General features: G+C 47.0%; 1 protein-coding gene across 2 annotated transcripts in view; it reads right to left on the bottom strand.

The window, feature by feature from the left end:
* GFPT1 (glutamine--fructose-6-phosphate transaminase 1) overlaps nucleotides 1-16,887 on the bottom strand; it is a 173,714-nt gene that overhangs the window by 1,910 nt on the left and 154,917 nt on the right. For both annotated transcript variants that reach the window (XM_038746851.1, XM_038746852.1), the window contains 3 exons: nucleotides 13,430-13,557; nucleotides 9,631-9,798; nucleotides 7,217-7,378 (listed from right to left, as the gene is read on the bottom strand). In XM_038746851.1, the coding sequence (XP_038602779.1) occupies nucleotides 7,217-7,378; nucleotides 9,631-9,798; nucleotides 13,430-13,557 (458 nt within the window). The remainder of the gene's footprint in view (nucleotides 1-7,216; nucleotides 7,379-9,630; nucleotides 9,799-13,429; nucleotides 13,558-16,887) is intronic.

Genomic DNA, 16,887 nt, shown 5'->3' on the forward strand with positions numbered 1-16,887 from the left:
CGCTGAATACCAAAATTATTATTATTATTACTAAGGGCATAAATTTCACCCGAGAGTCAAGGCCTTGGCTTTTACAGATTCGGGCAAAGGCCAAACGGAACCCAATTTACATCTCAAGAGTAACAGTGCTTTGCACATGGTAAGCGCTGAATACCAAAATTTTTATTATTATTATTAAGGGCATGAATTTCACCCGAGTCAAGGCCTTGGCTTTTACAGATTCAGGCAAAGGCCAAACAGAACCCAATTTACATCTCAAGAGTAACAGTGCTTGGCACATCGTAAGCGCTTAACAAATGCCACCATCGTCATCAGCATCATTATTATTGTTATTATTATTATTGTAACCTTGTAACCTCCCCAGAGCTTAGAACAGTGCTTTGCACATAGTAAGCGCTTAATAAATGCCATCATTATTATTATTTTCAACTGAAGAAACGCTCTCCGGCGTCACACTCGACCCTGGATTTCATTCTCAGAGTCACGGAGCTGACATGGCACTAATAATAACGATTATGGTATTTGTTAAGCGCTTACTACGTGCCAGGCACCGTTCTAAGCGCTGGGGTGGATCCAACCTAATGGGGTTGGACACAGTCCCCGTCCCATGCTGGGGTGGATAATAATAATAATAATAATAATAATAATAATAATAATAATAATAATAATAATAATCCCCATCCCACGTGGGGCTCGCAGTCTCCATCCCCTGTTTACGGATGAGGGACCTGAGGCCCGGAAAAGTGAAGCGACTTGTTCCCTTTTAGACTGTGAGCCCACTGTTGGGTAGGGACTGTCTCTATATGTTGTCAACTTGTACTTCCCAAGCGCTTAGTACAGTGCTCTGCACACAGTAAGCGCTCAATAAATACGATTGATGATGATGATCACATAGCGGACAAGTGGCAGGGGCGGCATGAGAACCCATGACCTTTTATAATGGCATTTATTAAGTGCTTACTATGTACAAAGCACTGTTCCAAGTGCTGGGGAGTTTACAAGGTGATTAGAGAAGCAGCGTGGCTCAGTGGAAATCAATTAATCGTATTTATTGAGCGCTTACTGTGTGCAGAGCACTGTACTAAGCGCTTGGGAAGTCCAAGTTGGCAACATCTAGAGACGGTCCCTACCCAACAGTGGGCTCACAGTCTAAAAGGGGGAGGCAGAGAACAAAACCAAACATACTAACTAAATAAAACAAATAGAATAGATAGGTACAAGTAAAATAATAAGAGCCCGGGCTTTGAGGTCATAGGTTCGAATCCCTGCTCCGCCACATGCCTGCTGTGTGACCTTGGGCAAATCACTTCACTTCTCTGAGCCTCAGTTCCCTCATCTGTAAAATGAGGATTAAGACTGTGAGCCCCCCGTGGGACAGCTTGATCCCACTGTATCCCCCCAGTGCTTAGAACAGTGCTTTGCACATAGTAAGCGCTTAACAAATGCCATCATTATTATTATTATTAGGTTGTCCCACATGGGGTTCACGGTCTTAATCCCCATTTTACAGCTGAGGTCACTGAGGCACAGAGAAGTTAAGTGACTTCATCATCATCATCAATCGTATTTACTGAGCGCTTACTGTGTGCCGAGCACTGTACTAAGCGCTTGGGAAGTCCAAGTTGGCAACATCTAGAGACGGTCCCTACCCAACAGTGGGCTCACAGTCTAAAAGGGGGAGACAGAGAACAAAACCAAACATACTAACAAAATAAAATAAATAGAATAGATATGCACAAGTAAAATAAATAAGAGCCCGGGCTTTGGAGTCAAAGGTCATAGGTTCGAATCCCGGCTCCGCCACGTCTGCTGTGTGACCTTGGGCGAGTCACTTCACTTCTCTGAGCCTCAGTTCCCTCATCTGCAAACTGAGGATTAAGACTGTGAGCCCCATGAGGGACAACCTGATAATCTTGTAACCTCCCCAGCGCTTAGAACAGTGCTTTGCATATAGTAAGCGCTTAACAAATGCCATCATTATTATTATTATTAGGTTGTCTCACGGGGGGTTCACGGTCTTAATCCCCATTTTACAGCTGAGGTCACTGAGGCACAGAGAAGTTGTGACTTCATCATCATCACCAATCGTATTTACTGAGCGCTTACTGTGTGCCGAGCACTGTACTAAGCGCTTGGGAAGTCCAAGTTGGCAACATATAGAGACAGTCCCTACCCACCAGTGGGCTCACAGTCTAAAAGGGGGAGACAGAGAACAAAACCAAACATACTAACAAAATAAAATAAATAGGATATGTATATAGATAAGTATACATGTATATGCCTATATATGTATGTATATGTATATATATGTATATGTATATATATGTATATACCTGTATATATGTATATACCTGCATATATGTACATATGTTTGTACATATTTATTATTCTATTTATTTATTTATTTATTTTACTTGTACATATCTATCCTATTTATTTTGTTAGTATGTTTGGTTTTGTTCTGTCTCCCCCTTTTAGACTGTGAGCCCACTGTTGGGTAGGGACTGTCTCTATATGTTGCCAATTTGTACTTCCCAAGAGCTTAGTACAGTGCTCTGCACACAGTAAGCGCTCAATAAATACGATTGATGATGATGATAAGTAAAATAAAATAAATAAATAAATATAGAGTAATGACTTGCCCCAAGTCACACAGCTGAAAAGCGGCGGAGCGGGGACTTGAACTGACGACCCGCTTTTAGCTCCCAGGCCTGGGCCACGCCACTGCTGTCGCGTTGGGATGGTCTCAACTTTTTGGGGTGGCGTCCAGCCACTGGGGAAGGCTCTGTAGTGGAGGCCCTGACTTGAGGGAGCATATTAATAGTTTTTCACTGACCGAGGGCCTCTCAGGGTGGCACTTGGAGAGTTCCCAGTCCTCTACCAATCAATCAATCAATCGTATTTATTGAGCGCTCACTGGGTGCAGAGCGCTGTACTAAGCGCTTGGGAAGGACAAGTTGGCAACGTATAGAGACGGTCCCGACCCAACAGCGGGCTCGCCAGGCTCGGCTACGGGAGGGAGAGCGAAGCCGAGGCCCGGGCCAGTGGCTAGCGAGCCAAAACTCCCCCGTGCCGGCCAGCGGCGGCCCGGGACAGAGTCGACGGCGGAGACTCGAGTTGACCGCGCGGAAGTCAACCGCTTCCCGATTTTTCCCAGGAAAACCCCGCGGATCCGCGACCGGAACGATCGCAGGTGGAGAGACGCGGCCGCGGAGCCGCTGCGGGTCGGCGTCGACTCGACGGCAATAAGACGAGACGGGACTGAGTGTCTGCGGGCAGAGCACTGTACTGAGAGCACTTGGGAGCGTCCAACAGAGTAAGCAGACACGGTCCCTGCCTCCTAGGAACTCACGGGCAACTGTGTGCGGAGCGCTGGACGGAGCACTTGGAGAGCCCGGGCCTAGGCGTTAGGAGGTCATCATAATAATCATCATCAATCGTATTTATTGAGCGCTTACTGTGTGCAGGGCACTGTACTAAGCGCTTGGGAAGTACAAGTTGGCAACATATAGAGACGGTCCCTACCCAACAGTGGGCTCACAGTCTAAAAGGGGGAATAATAATAATAATAATAATAATAATAATGGCCTTTATTAAATGCTTACTATGTGCAAAGCACTGCTCTAAGTGCTGGGGAGGTAACAAGGTGATCAGGTTGTCCCACGGGGGGGGGCGCTCACAGTCTTAATCCCCATTTTACAGATGAGGGAACTGAGGCCCAGAGAATAATAATAATAATAATAATGATGACATTTATTAAACGCTTACTATGTGCAAAGCACTGTTCTAAGCGCTGGGGAGCTTACAAGGTGATCAAGTTGTCCCATGTGGGGCTCACAATCATAATCCCCATTTTACAGATGAGAGAACTGAGGCACAGAGCAGTGAAGTGACTTGCCCAAAGTCACACAGCTGACAAGTGGCGGAGGTGGGATTTGAACCCATGACCTCTGACTCCAAAGCCCGGGCTCTTTCCACTGAGCCACGCTGCTTCCCCAGCCACGCTGCTTATTAAACGCTTACTGTGTGCAAAGCACCGTTCTAAGCGCTGGGGAGGTTACAAGGTGATCAGGTTGTCCCACGGGGGGCTCGCAGCCTTCATCCCCATTTTCCAGATGAGGTAATGGAGGCCCAGAGAAGTGAAGTGACTTGCCCAAAGTCACACAGCTGACAATTGGCGGAGCCGGGATTTGAACCCGTGACCTCTGACTCCAAAGCCCAGGCTCTTTCCACTGACTGTGAGCCCACTGTTGGGTAGGGATCGTCTCTATGTGTTCCCAACTTGTACTTCTACAGTGCTCTGCACACAGTAAGCGCTCAATAAATACGACTGAATGAATGAATGAGCCATGCTGCTTCCCATGGGTCATGGATTCTAATCCTGGCTCCGCCACTTGTCTGCTGTGTGACCTTGGGCAAGTCACTTCACTTCTCTGGGCCTCGGTTTCCTCATAAAGGGGATGGAGACTGTGAGCTCCCCCCGGCCTGGGAGACAGAAGGTCATGGGTTCTAATCCCAGCTCTGCCAATTGTCTGCTGTGTGACCTTGGGCAAGTCACTTCACTTCTCCGGGCCTCAGTGATCTCATTTTGGAAAATGGGGATTAAGACTGTGAGCCCCACATGGGACAACCTCATTACCTTGTATCTACCCCAGTGCTTATAACAGTGCTTGGTATATAATAAGCACTTGACAAATGCCATCATTATTATTATTATTTTTACCTTGTATCTCCCCCAGTGCTTAGAATGGTGCTTGGCACATAGTAAGCACATAACAAGTACCATCATTATTACTATTATTATTATTATTACCTTGTATATCTACCCCAGTGCTTATAACAGTGCTTGGTATATAATAAGCACTTGACAAATGCCATCATTATTATTATTATTTTCACCTTGTATCTCCCCCAATGCTTAGAACGGTGCTTGGCACATAGTAAGCACATAACAAGTACCATCATTATTACTATTATTATTATTATTACCTTGTACATCTACCCCAGTGCTTATAACAGTGCTTGGCACATAGTAAGAACATAACAAGTACCATCATTATTACTATTATTATTATTATTACCTTGTATATCTACCCCAGTGCTTATAACAGTGCTTGGTATATAATAAGCACTTGACAAATGCCATCATTATTATTATTATTTTCACCTTGTATCTCCCCCAATGCTTAGAACGGTGCTTGGCACATAGTAAGCACATAACAAGTACCATCATTATTACTATTATTATTATTATTACCTTGTACATCTACCCCAGTGCTTATAACAGTGCTTGGTATATAATAAGCACTTGACAAATGCCATCATCATTATTATTATTTTCACCTTGTATCTCCCCCAATGCTTAGAACGGTGCTTGGCACATAGTAAGCACATAAAAAGTACCATCATTATTACTATTATTATTATTATTACCTGGTACATCTACCCCAGTGCTTATAACAGTGCTTGGTATATAATAAGCACTTGACAAATGCCATCATCATTATTATTATTTTCACCTTGCATCTCCCCCAGTGCTTAGAACGGTGCTTGGCACATAGTAAGCACATAACAGGTACCATCATTATTACTATTATTATTATTATTACCTTGTATATCTACCCCAGTGCTTATAACAGTGCTTCGTATATAATAAGCACTTGACAAATGCCATCATTATTATTATTATTTTCACCTTGTATCTCCCCCAATGCTTAGAACGGTGCTTGGCACATAGTAAGCACATAACAAGTACCATCATTATTACTATTATTATTATTATTACCTTGTATATCTACCCCAGTGCTTATAACAGTGCTTGGTATATAATAAGCACTTGACAAATGCCATCATTATTATTATTATTTTCACCTTGTATCTCCCCCAATGCTTAGAACGGTGCTTGGCACATAGTAAGCACATAACAAGTACCATCATTATTACTATTATTATTATTATTACCTTGCATATCTACCCCAGTGCTTATAACAGTGCTTGGTATATAATAAGCACTTGACAAATGCCATCATTATTATTATTATTTTTACCTTGTATCTCCCCCAGTGCTTAGAACGGTGCTTGGCACATAATAAGCACATAACAAGTACCATCATTATTACTATTATTATTACTATTACCTTGTATATCTACCCCAGTGCTCAGAACAGTGCTTGGCACATAGTAAGCGCTTAACAAATATCATCATTATTACTCTTATTACCTTGAATCTTCCCCAGTGCTCCGAACGGTGCTTGGCGCATAGTAAGCCCATAAGAAGTTCTATTTATTTTATTTTGTTAATATGTTTTGTTTTGCTGTCCGTCTCCCCCTTCTAGACTGTGAGCCCGCTGTTGGGTAGGGACTGTCTCTATATGTTGCCAATTTGTACTTCCCAAGCGCTTAGTACAGGGCTCTGCACATAGTAAGCGCTCAATAAATACGACTGATGATGATACGTTGCCAATTTGTACTTCCCAAGCGCTTAGTCCAGTGCTCTGCACACAGTAAGCGCTCAATAAATACGATTGAATGAAGTACCGACATTATTACTATTATTATTATTACCTTGTATCTACTCCAGGGCTCAGAACGGTGCTTGGCACATAGCAAGCGCTCAACAAATACCATCATTATTATTATTACCTTGTATCTACCCCAGCGCTCCGAACAGTGCCTGGCACATAGTAAGCGCTTAACAAATACCATCATTATTATTACCATAACTCCTTCCTCAGAGCTGAGAATGGCTCCTGGCGCTTAACAAATCCCATCATTATTATTATATATTATTATTATTACTCTATTTATTTAACTTGCACATATCTATTCTATTTATTTTATTGTGTTAATATGCTTGGTTTTGTTCTCTGTCTCCCCCTTTTAGACTGTGAGCCCACTGTTGGGCAGGGACTGTCTCCATATGTTGCCAACTTGTACTTCCCAAGCGCGTAGTACAGTGCTCTGCACACAGTAAGCGCTCAATAAATACGATTGATGACGATGATTATTATTACTCTAACTCCTTCCTCAGAGCTGAGAACGGCTCCCGGCGCTTACCACGTCCCGTCATTTTCCCCGTTCTTATACTCTCCCGAGGGCGCGGTCCAGGGCTCCGCACATAGTAAGCGCTCCAGAAATAATCACAGTAACGACGGCATTTGTTAAGCGCTTACTATGCGCCAAGCACTGCTCTACCCCGGGGCGGCGGGCCGCTTACGTCATATCCTCTGAGAACAGCGAGGTGAAAGGCGAGGAGCTGCAAGGGGATGACGCTGAGGATTCCCTGAAGGCAGTCCACTGAATGAGGGACTTTAATCGTCCTCTTCGTGTTCTTGATGGTCTCGCTGTCCTCCTTGTCGCAGATCACGACGGGGCGGCCCTGGGGGACACGGACAGAGCCCCAGACCACTCAGTCTCCGGATGGGAAACCTCAACTCCTCCTACCCTCTCCCGACTGGATGACTGCATCGGCCTCCTTTCTGACCTCCCGGCCTCCTGTCTCTCCCCGCTTCGGTCTATTCTTCACGCAGCTGCCCGCGATCTTTGTACGGAAACGCTCTGGGCTTATCACTCCCTTCCTCAAAGATCTCCAGTGGTTGCCTAGCAACCTTCAAATCGGGCAAAAACTCCTCACTCTCGGCTTCAAGGCTGTCCATCCATCACCTTGCCCCCTCCTCCCTCCCCTCCCTTCTGTCCTTGTCCATCCCATAATCAATAAATACGATTGATTGATTGATTGATTGATCCCATCCCACACCCTCCGCTCCTCTGCGGCCGCTCACCTCCTCCCCGGGCCTCCTCCTCGCCCGTCCCGCCGTCGACCCCCGGCCCCCGTCCTCCCCCGGGCCTGGAATGCCCCCAATCCCTCTGCCCATCCGCCAAGCTAGCTCTCTTCCTCCCTTCAAATCCCTACTGAGCGCTCACCTCCTCCAGGAGGCCTTCCCACACTCAGCCTCCCCTTATCCTCTGCTCCTCCTCCCCTCCCCATCACCCCCACTCCCTCCCTCTGCTCTACCCCCTTTCCCTCCCCACAGCACTTGTGTATATTTGTACATACTTACTACTCTACTTATTTTATTAATGATGCACCTATATCTATAATTCCATTCACCTATTCTGACGCTATTGGCGCCTGTCTACTTGTTTTGTTTTGTTGTCTGTCTCCCCCTTCTAGACTGCGAGCCCGTTGTTGGGTAGGGACTGTCTCTTTATGCTGCCAATTTGTACTTTCCAAGAGCTTGGTCCAGTGCTCTGCACACAGTAAGCACTCAATAAATACAATTGATGATGATGAAGATGAGTGCTCTGCACACAGTAAATGCTCAATGAATACGATTGAATGAATGAATGAATTCTATTTTTCTAACTTTCGCCCCGCTCCCCTCTTGGATAAAGGCCCCCCGCGCCCCGGTTTTTATGGTATTTGTTCAGCGCTTACTGTGTGCCGGGCCCATACAGTGCTCCATTCATTCATTCATTCAATCGTATTTATTGAGCGCTTACTGTGTGCAGAGCGCTGTACTAAGCGCTTGGAAAGTACAATTCGGCAACATATAGAGATGGTCCCTACCTACCAACGGGCTCACAGTCCCTCTGGCCCATGACCTCGTTGTGGGCAGGGAATGCTGTACCGTCTCTGCACCCAATAAGCGCTCAATAAATACGATCACATGAATTCCCTGCCCACAACGAGCTTCCGGGCTAGAGTGGACACTCTACCGTCAATCAATCAATCTTATTTATTGAGCGCTTACTGTGTGCAGAGCACTGGACTAAGCGCTTGGGAAGTCCAAGTTGGCAACATATAGAGACAGTCCCTACCCAACAGTGGGCTCACAGTCTAAAAGGGAGAGACTGAGAACAAAACCAAACATACTAACAAAATAAAATAAATAGAATAGATATGTACAAGTAAAATAAATAGATAGAGGAATAAATATGTACAAACATATATACATATATACAGGTGCTGTGGGGAAGGGAAGGAGGTAAGATGGGGGGATGGAGAGGGGGACAAGGGGGAGAGGAAGGAAGGGGCTCAGTCTGGGAAGGCCTCCTGGAGGAGGTGAGCTCGCAGTAGGGCCTTGAAGGGAGGAAGAGAGCTAGCTTGGCGGGTGGGCAGAGGGATTGGGGGCATTCCAGGCCCGGGGGAGGACGTGGGCCGGGGGTCGATGGTGGGACAGGTGAGAACAAGGCCTAACAGTGAGGAGATTAGCGCTGGAGGAGCGGAGGGTGCGGGCTGGGCTGGAGAAGGAGAGAAGGGAGGGGAGGTAGGAGGGGGCCAGGGGATGGACAGCCTGGAAGCCCAGGGTGAGGAGTTTCTGCCTGATGCGCAGGTTGATTGGTAGCCACTGGAGATTTTTGAGGAGGGGAGGAACATGCCTAGAGCGTTTCTGGACAAAGACAATCCGGGCAGCAGCATGAAGTATGGATTGAAGTGGGGAGAGACACCAGGATGGGAGATCAGAGAGGAGGCCGATGCAATAGTCAAGACGGGATAGGATAAGAGCTTGAACGAGCAGGGTAGCGGTTGGGATGGAGAGGAAAGGGCTCTCCTCTCCCGACGGATTGGGCGGTCCCGTGCCCGCAACCCGGCGCCGTGGCCGAGCCTCTGGGGGGTGGGGAGCTCACCTGGCGGGCCACCACTTGCTGAAAAGCGTTCTGGCACTTGGCGTAAGTGTGGTCCCTCATGATGATCATGATGACGGGCATCAGCTTGTCCACCAAGGCCAGCGGGCCGTGCTTCAACTCCCCCGCCAGGATGCCCTCCGAGTGCATGTACGTGATCTCTTTGATTTTCTACGGGGGCACGACCAGACAAGACATCACGGTAAAGAACAACGGGATTTGTTCGGCGCTTACTACGTGCCAAGCGCTGTTCTAAGCGCTGGGGGAGATACAAGGACGTCGGGTTGTCCCACGTGGGGCTCACGGTCTTCATCCCCGTTTTACAGATGAGGGAACCGAGGGCCGGAGGAGGGAAATGGCTCGCCCTAGGTCACACGGCTGACAAGACTGTGAGCCCGCTGTTGGGCAGGGACCGCCTACTATATGTTACCAACCCAAGCGCTTAGTACAGTGCTCTGCACACCGTAAGCGCTCAATAAATACGACTGAATGAATGAGTGAACGAAAGTGGTGGAGTCGGGCTTAGAAATTAAGAGAAGCCGCGGGGCTCAGCGGAAAGAGCCCGGGCTTTGGAGCCCGAGGTCATGGGTTCAGATCCCTGCTCCGCCACTTGTCAATCAATCAATCATATTTATTGAGCGCTTACTGAGTGCAGAGCACTGTACTAAGCGCTTGGGAAGTCCAAGTTGGCAACATATAGAGACAGTCCCTACTCAACAGTGGGCTCACAGGCTAAAAGGGGGAGACAGAGAACAAAACCAAACACAATAAAATAAATAGAATAGATATGTACAAGTAAAATAAACAAATAAATAGAGCAATAAATATGTACACACATATATACATATATACAGGTGTGACTTTGGGCAAGTCACTTTTAACTTCTCTGGGCCTCAGTTCCCTCATTTGTAAAATGGGGGTGAAGACTGTGAGCCCCCCCGTGGGACAACCTGATCACCTTGTAAACTCCCCAGCGCTTAGAACAGTGCTTTGCACATAGTAAGCACTTAATAAATGCCATTATTATTATTATTATTATTATCAACTCACGTCCTCTGACTCCCAAGCCCGGGCTCTTTCCATTAAGCCACGCTGCTTCCTTGAATAACAATAACGATGAATGCGTTTTGCTCAGTGCTTACCATGCACCGGGCACTGTTCTAAACGTCGGGGTGGATACAAGCCAATCGGTTTGGACATTATTATTATTATTATTATGGTATTTGCTAGGCGCTTACTATGTGCCAGGCACCATACTAAGCGCTGGGTGGATCCAAGCAAGTCAGGTTGGGCGCAATCCCTGTCCCACCTGGGGCTCACAGTCTTCATTCTAGATGAGAAAACGTGAGGCCCAGAGAATAATAATAACAAAAATGATGGTATTTGTTAAGCGCTTACTACGTGCAAAGCACTGTTCTAATAATAATAATAATAATAATAATGATGGCATTTGTTAAGCGCTTACTATGTGCAAAGCACTGTTCTAAGCGCTGGGGGGGATACAAGGTGATCAGGTTGTCCCACGTGGGGCTCACAGTCTTCATCTCCATTTTACAGATGAGGGAACTGAGGCCCAGAGAAGTGAAGTCTTCTAGACTGTGAGCCCACTGTTGGGTAGGGACCGTCTCTATGTGTTGCCAACTTGGACTTCCCAAGCGCTTAGTCCAGTGCTCTGCACACAGTAAGCGCTCAATAAATACGATTGAATGAATGAATGAATGAATGAAGTGACTTTCCCAAAGTCACCCAGCAGACAAGTGGCGGAGCCAGGATTAGAACCCATGACTCATTCTCTCTCTCCCTCTTCCTCTCCTCAAAACCAAGAAATCAACTTCTCCTCCAGGGGAGGAAAAGGAAGTACAATAATAATAATAATGATAGCATTTATTAAGCGCTTACTATGTGCAAAGCACTGTTCTAAGCGCTGGGGGGTTACAAGGTGATCAGGTTGTCCCACCGGGGGCTTACAGTCTTCATCCCCATTTTCCAGATGAGGTCACTGAGGTCCAGAGAAGTGACGTGACTTGCCCAAAGTCACCCAGCTGACAGTTGGCGGAGCCAGGATTAGAACCCATGACTCATTCTCTCTTTCCCTCTTCTCAAAACCAAGAAATCAACTACTCCTCCAGGGGAGGAAAAGGAAGCATAATAATAATAATAATGATAGCATTTATTAAGTGCTTACTATGTGCCAAGCACCGTTCTAAGCGCTGGGGGGTTACAAGGTGATCAGGTTGCCCCACGGGGGGCTCACAGTCTTCATCCCCATTTTCCAGATGAGGTCACTGAGGCCCAGAGAAGTGAAGTGACTTGCCCAAAGTCACGAAGCTGACAGTTGGCGGAGCCAGGATTAGAACCCATGACTCATTCTCTCTCTCCCTCTTCCTCTCCTCATCTCCTCAAAACCAAGAAATCAACTACTCCTCCAGGGGAGGACAAGGAAGTATAATAATAATAACAATGATAGCATTTATTAAGCGCTTACTATGTGCAAAGCACTGTTCTAAGCGCTGGGGGGTTACAAGGTGATCAGGTTGTCCCACGGGGGGGGGGGCTCACAGTCTTCATCCCCATTTTACAGATGAGGGAACTGAGGCCCAGAGAAGTGAAGTGACTTGCCCAAAGTCACCCAGCTGACAGTTGGTGGAGCCAGGATTAGAACCCATGACTCATTCTCTCTCTCCCTCTTCTCAAAACCAAGAAATCAACTACTCCTCCAGGGGAGGACAAGGAAGTATAATAATAATAACAATGATAGCATTTATTAAGCGCTTACTATGTGCCAAGCACCGTTCTAAGCGCTGGGGGGTTACAAGGTGATCAGGTTGCCCCACGGGGGGCTCACAGTCTTCATCCCCATTTTCCAGATGAGGTCACTGAGGCCCAGAGAAGTGACGTGACTTGCCCAAAGTCACCCAGCTGACAGTTGGCGGAGCCAGGATTAGAACCCATGACTCATTCTCTCTCTCCCTCTTCTCAAAACCAAGAAATCAACTACTCCTCCAGGGGAGGAAAAGGAAGCATAATAATAATAACAATTATAGCATTTATTAAGCGCTTACTATGTGCAAAGCACTGTTCTAAGTGCTGCGGGGTTACAAGGTGATCAGGTTGTCCCACGGGGGGCTCACAGTCTTCATCCCCATTTTCCAGATGAGGTCACTGAGGCCCAGAGAAGTGAAGTGACTTGCCCAAAGTCACCCAGCTGACAGCTGGCGGAGCCGGGATTCGAACCCACGACCTCTGACTCCAAAGCCCGGGCTCTTCCCACTGAGCCACGGGACGGATTCAGAGGAAGCAGCGCGGCTCAGTGGAAAGAGCCCGGGCTTTGGAGCGAGAGGTCGCGGGTTCCAATCCCATCTCGACTTTGGGCAGGTCACTTCACTCCTCTGCGCCTCAGTTCCCTCACCTTTTAGACCGTGAGCCCGCCGTTGGGCAGGGACCGTCTCTACACGTTGCCAATTTGTACCTCCCAAGCGCTTAGTACGGTGCTCAATAAATACGATTGATGATGACGATCCGTAAGACGGGGATGAAGACGGTGAGCCCCCCGTGGGACGACCTGATCCCCCCGTAACCGCCCCAGCGCTTAGAACGGTGCTTGGCACGTAGTAGGCGCTCAATGAATGCCATCGTTGTTATTATTTCCCTCGGCTCGTCGTTCAGTCGTATTTATTGAGCGCTTACCGCGCGCGGAGCAGCGGATTAAGGGCGGGAGAGGCCGGGGTTCCCCGGGCAGAATTCCCGGCTCGGCTGATCGCGGAATTTGGGGGGGACTGGGATGGGAAGACCCCCCGCTTACCAGCGCTCCTTCGAGGCACGTGGCGTAGTGGTAGCCCCGGCCCATGATGAGCACGGATTTCTGGTGATAGAGCTCCGTGGCCAGCTTCTGAATCTCGTCGTCCATGCTCAGGACCTCCTTGATGAGATCTGCTCGGAAAGAGGGGGAGAACGACGGCATTTGGGGAGCGCTTACTGCGTGCCCGGCACTGTGCTGGGCGCTGGGGTAGCTACGGGCGAAAGATAACGGTGATACGGGCTAAAAATAATGGTGATACGGGCTAAAAACAATGGTAACAACGCCGACGGTATTTCTTAAGCGCTTACTGTGTGCCAAGCGCTGTTGTTAGCGCTGGGGTGATAATAATATTAATAATGATATTCTCTGTGCCTTAATAATCATTAATTATTATTAATAATTAAATGCTAATTATTAAGAATTAATAATTAATTATTTATTGTTGGTTGATTATTGATAATTAATTATTTATTATTTGTTGATGAATGCTCTGTGCCTTGATAATCGATTATTAATTAACTATTAATTATTAAATGCTGATTATCAATTATTAATAATGATAATTGATTTATTATTAACATTATATTATATATTATTAATAATTGATTTATTAATAATTAATCATTAATAATTGGCTATTTATTATTTATTGATGATTCGCTATTAAATGCTGATTATCAATTATTAATAATTGATGAATGATTATTTATTATTAATTAATTATTAATGATTGACTATTTATTATTTATTGATGATTAGCTATTAATTAACTATTGATGACTGGTTGCCAGTTAATTATTAATGATAATCATTAATAACTAATCATCACTAAATAATAAATAATTATTAATAATTAATTGTTTATTATTTAGTAATTAGTTATTAATTGATTGTTGATGATTGATTACCAATTAATTGTTATTAATGATTATTAATGGTTATTACTGATGATTGTTGGTATGATAGTAATGATACTGTAATAATAATAATAATGTCTAATGGCATGGCTCAGTGGAAAGAGCCTGGGCTTTGGAGTGAGAGAGTCATGGGTTCTAATCCCGGCTCCGCCACTTGTCAGCTGGGTGACTTTGGGCAAGTCACTTCACTTCTCTGGGCCTCAGTTCCCTCATCTGGAAAATGGGGATGAAGACTGTGAGCCCCCCCCCCCCACCATGGGACAACCTGATCACCTTGTAACCTCCCCAGTGCTTAGAACAGTGCTTTGCACATAGTAAGCACTTAATAAATGCCATCATTATTATTATTATTATTAATAATAACGATAGCATTTATTAAGCGCTTACTATGTGCAAAGCACTGTTCTTAGCGCAGGGGTAATAATAATATTAATAATAATGATGGCATTTATTAAGTGCTTACTATGTGCAAAGCACTGTTCTAAGCGCTGGGGAGGTTACAAGGTGGTCAGGTTGTCCCACAGGGGGCTCACAGTCTTCATCCCCATTTTACAGATGAGATAACTGAGGCCCAGAGAAGTGAAGTGACTCGCCCCAAGTCACCCAGCTGACAAGTGGCGGGGGCGGGATTAGAACCCACGACCTCTGACTCCCAAGCCCAGGCTCTTTCCGGGCTTAACTGTATCAATCGATTATTACCATTAATCAATTATTATTACCATTATCCTTTTAGACTGTGAGCCCACTGTTGGGTAGGGACTGTCTCTATGTGTTGCCAATTTGTACTTCCCAAGCGCTTAGTACAGTGCTCTGCACATAGTAAGCGCTCAATACGGTTGATGATGATGATGATATTACGGTTATTAATCGCATCAATAAATACGACTGATTGATTGATTGATTTCCACCGAGCCACGCTGCTTCTCCCTAAGTACTGAATCCCCATTTCACAGAGGAGGAAACTAAGGCTCAGAGAAGCAAATTGACTCTACCAAGGTCACCCAGCAGGCAGGTGGCAGATCCGGGATTAGAACCCAGGACCTCCTGAATCCCAGGCCCCTGATCTTTCCATGCTGTTTTCCAAAGATCCTTTGATCAAGGCCCTGGAGGGAGAGTCCTGAAGGAATTCAGGCCAACCGCTCCCACCCATCCCCATTTTTTTTTTAACGGTATTTCGCTTACTTGGTGCCAGGCACTGTACTAAACGCTCGGGTGGATACAAGCAGATCGGGTTGGACACAGTCCCTGTCCCACCCGGGGCTCACAGTCTCAATCCCCATTTTACGGAGGAGGGAACTGAGGCAACGAGAAGTAAAAAGACTCGTCCAAGGTCACGCAGCAGATAAGTGGCAGAGGCAGGATTCGAACCCATGACCTCCTGACCCCCAGGCCGGGGCTCTACTCCGGGCTGCTTCTGCACTGTACTAAACGCTGGGGTGGATACAAGCAAATCGGGTGGACACAGTCTCTGTCCCACACGGCGCTCACAGTCTCAATCCCCATTTTACGGAGGAGGGAACTGAGACAACGAGAAGTAAAAAGACTTGTCCAAGGTCACGCAGCAGGTAAGTGGCAGAGGCAGGATTCGAACCCATGACCTCCTGACCCCCAGGCCGGGGCTCTACTCCGGGCTGCTTCTGCACTGTACTAAACGCTGGGGCGGATACAAGCAAATCGGGTTGGACACAGTCCCCATGCGGGGCTCACAGTCTCAATCCCCATTTTACGGAGGAGGGAACTGAGGCAACGAGAAGTAAAAAGACTCGTCCAAGGTCACGCAGTAGGTAAGTGGCAGAGGCAGGATTAGAACCCATGACCTTCTGACCCCCAGGCCGGGGCTCTACTCCGGGCTGCTTTTGCACTGTACTGAACGCTGGGGTGGATACAAGCAGATTGGGTTGGACACAGTCCCTGTCCCACACGGGGCTCACAGTCTCAATCCCCATTTTACGGAGGAGGGAACTGAGGCAACGAGAAGTAAAAAGACTCGTCCAGGGTCACGCAGCAGGTAAGTGGCAGAGGCAGGATTCGAACCCATGACCTTCTGACCCCCAGGCCGGGGCTCTACTCCAGGCTGCTTCTGCACTGTACTAAGCGCTGGGGTGGATACAAGCAAATCGGGTTGGACACAGTCCCTGTCCCACACGGGGCTCACAGTCTCAATCCCCATTTTACGGAGGAGGGAACTGAGACAACGAGAAGTAAAAAGACTCGTCCAAGGTCACGCAGCAGGTAAGTGGCAGGGGCAGGATTCGAACCCATGACCTCCTGACCCCCAGGCCGGGGCTCTACTCCGGGCTGCTTCTGCACTGTACTGAACGCTGGGTTGGATACAAGCAGATCGGGTTGGACACAGTCCCTGTCCCACCCGGGGCTCACAGTCTCAATCCCCATTTTACGGAGGAGGGAACTGAGGCAACGAGAAGTAAAAAGACTCGTCCAAGGTCACGCAGCAGGTAAGTGGCAGGGGCAGGATTAGAACCCATGACCTTCTGACCCCCAGGCCGGGACTCTACTCCGGGCTGCTTCTGCACTGTACTGAAC

Source organism: Tachyglossus aculeatus, chromosome 5 (genome assembly GCF_015852505.1).
Source record: "Tachyglossus aculeatus isolate mTacAcu1 chromosome 5, mTacAcu1.pri, whole genome shotgun sequence".
NCBI classification, from domain to species: Eukaryota; Metazoa; Chordata; class Mammalia; order Monotremata; family Tachyglossidae; genus Tachyglossus; species Tachyglossus aculeatus.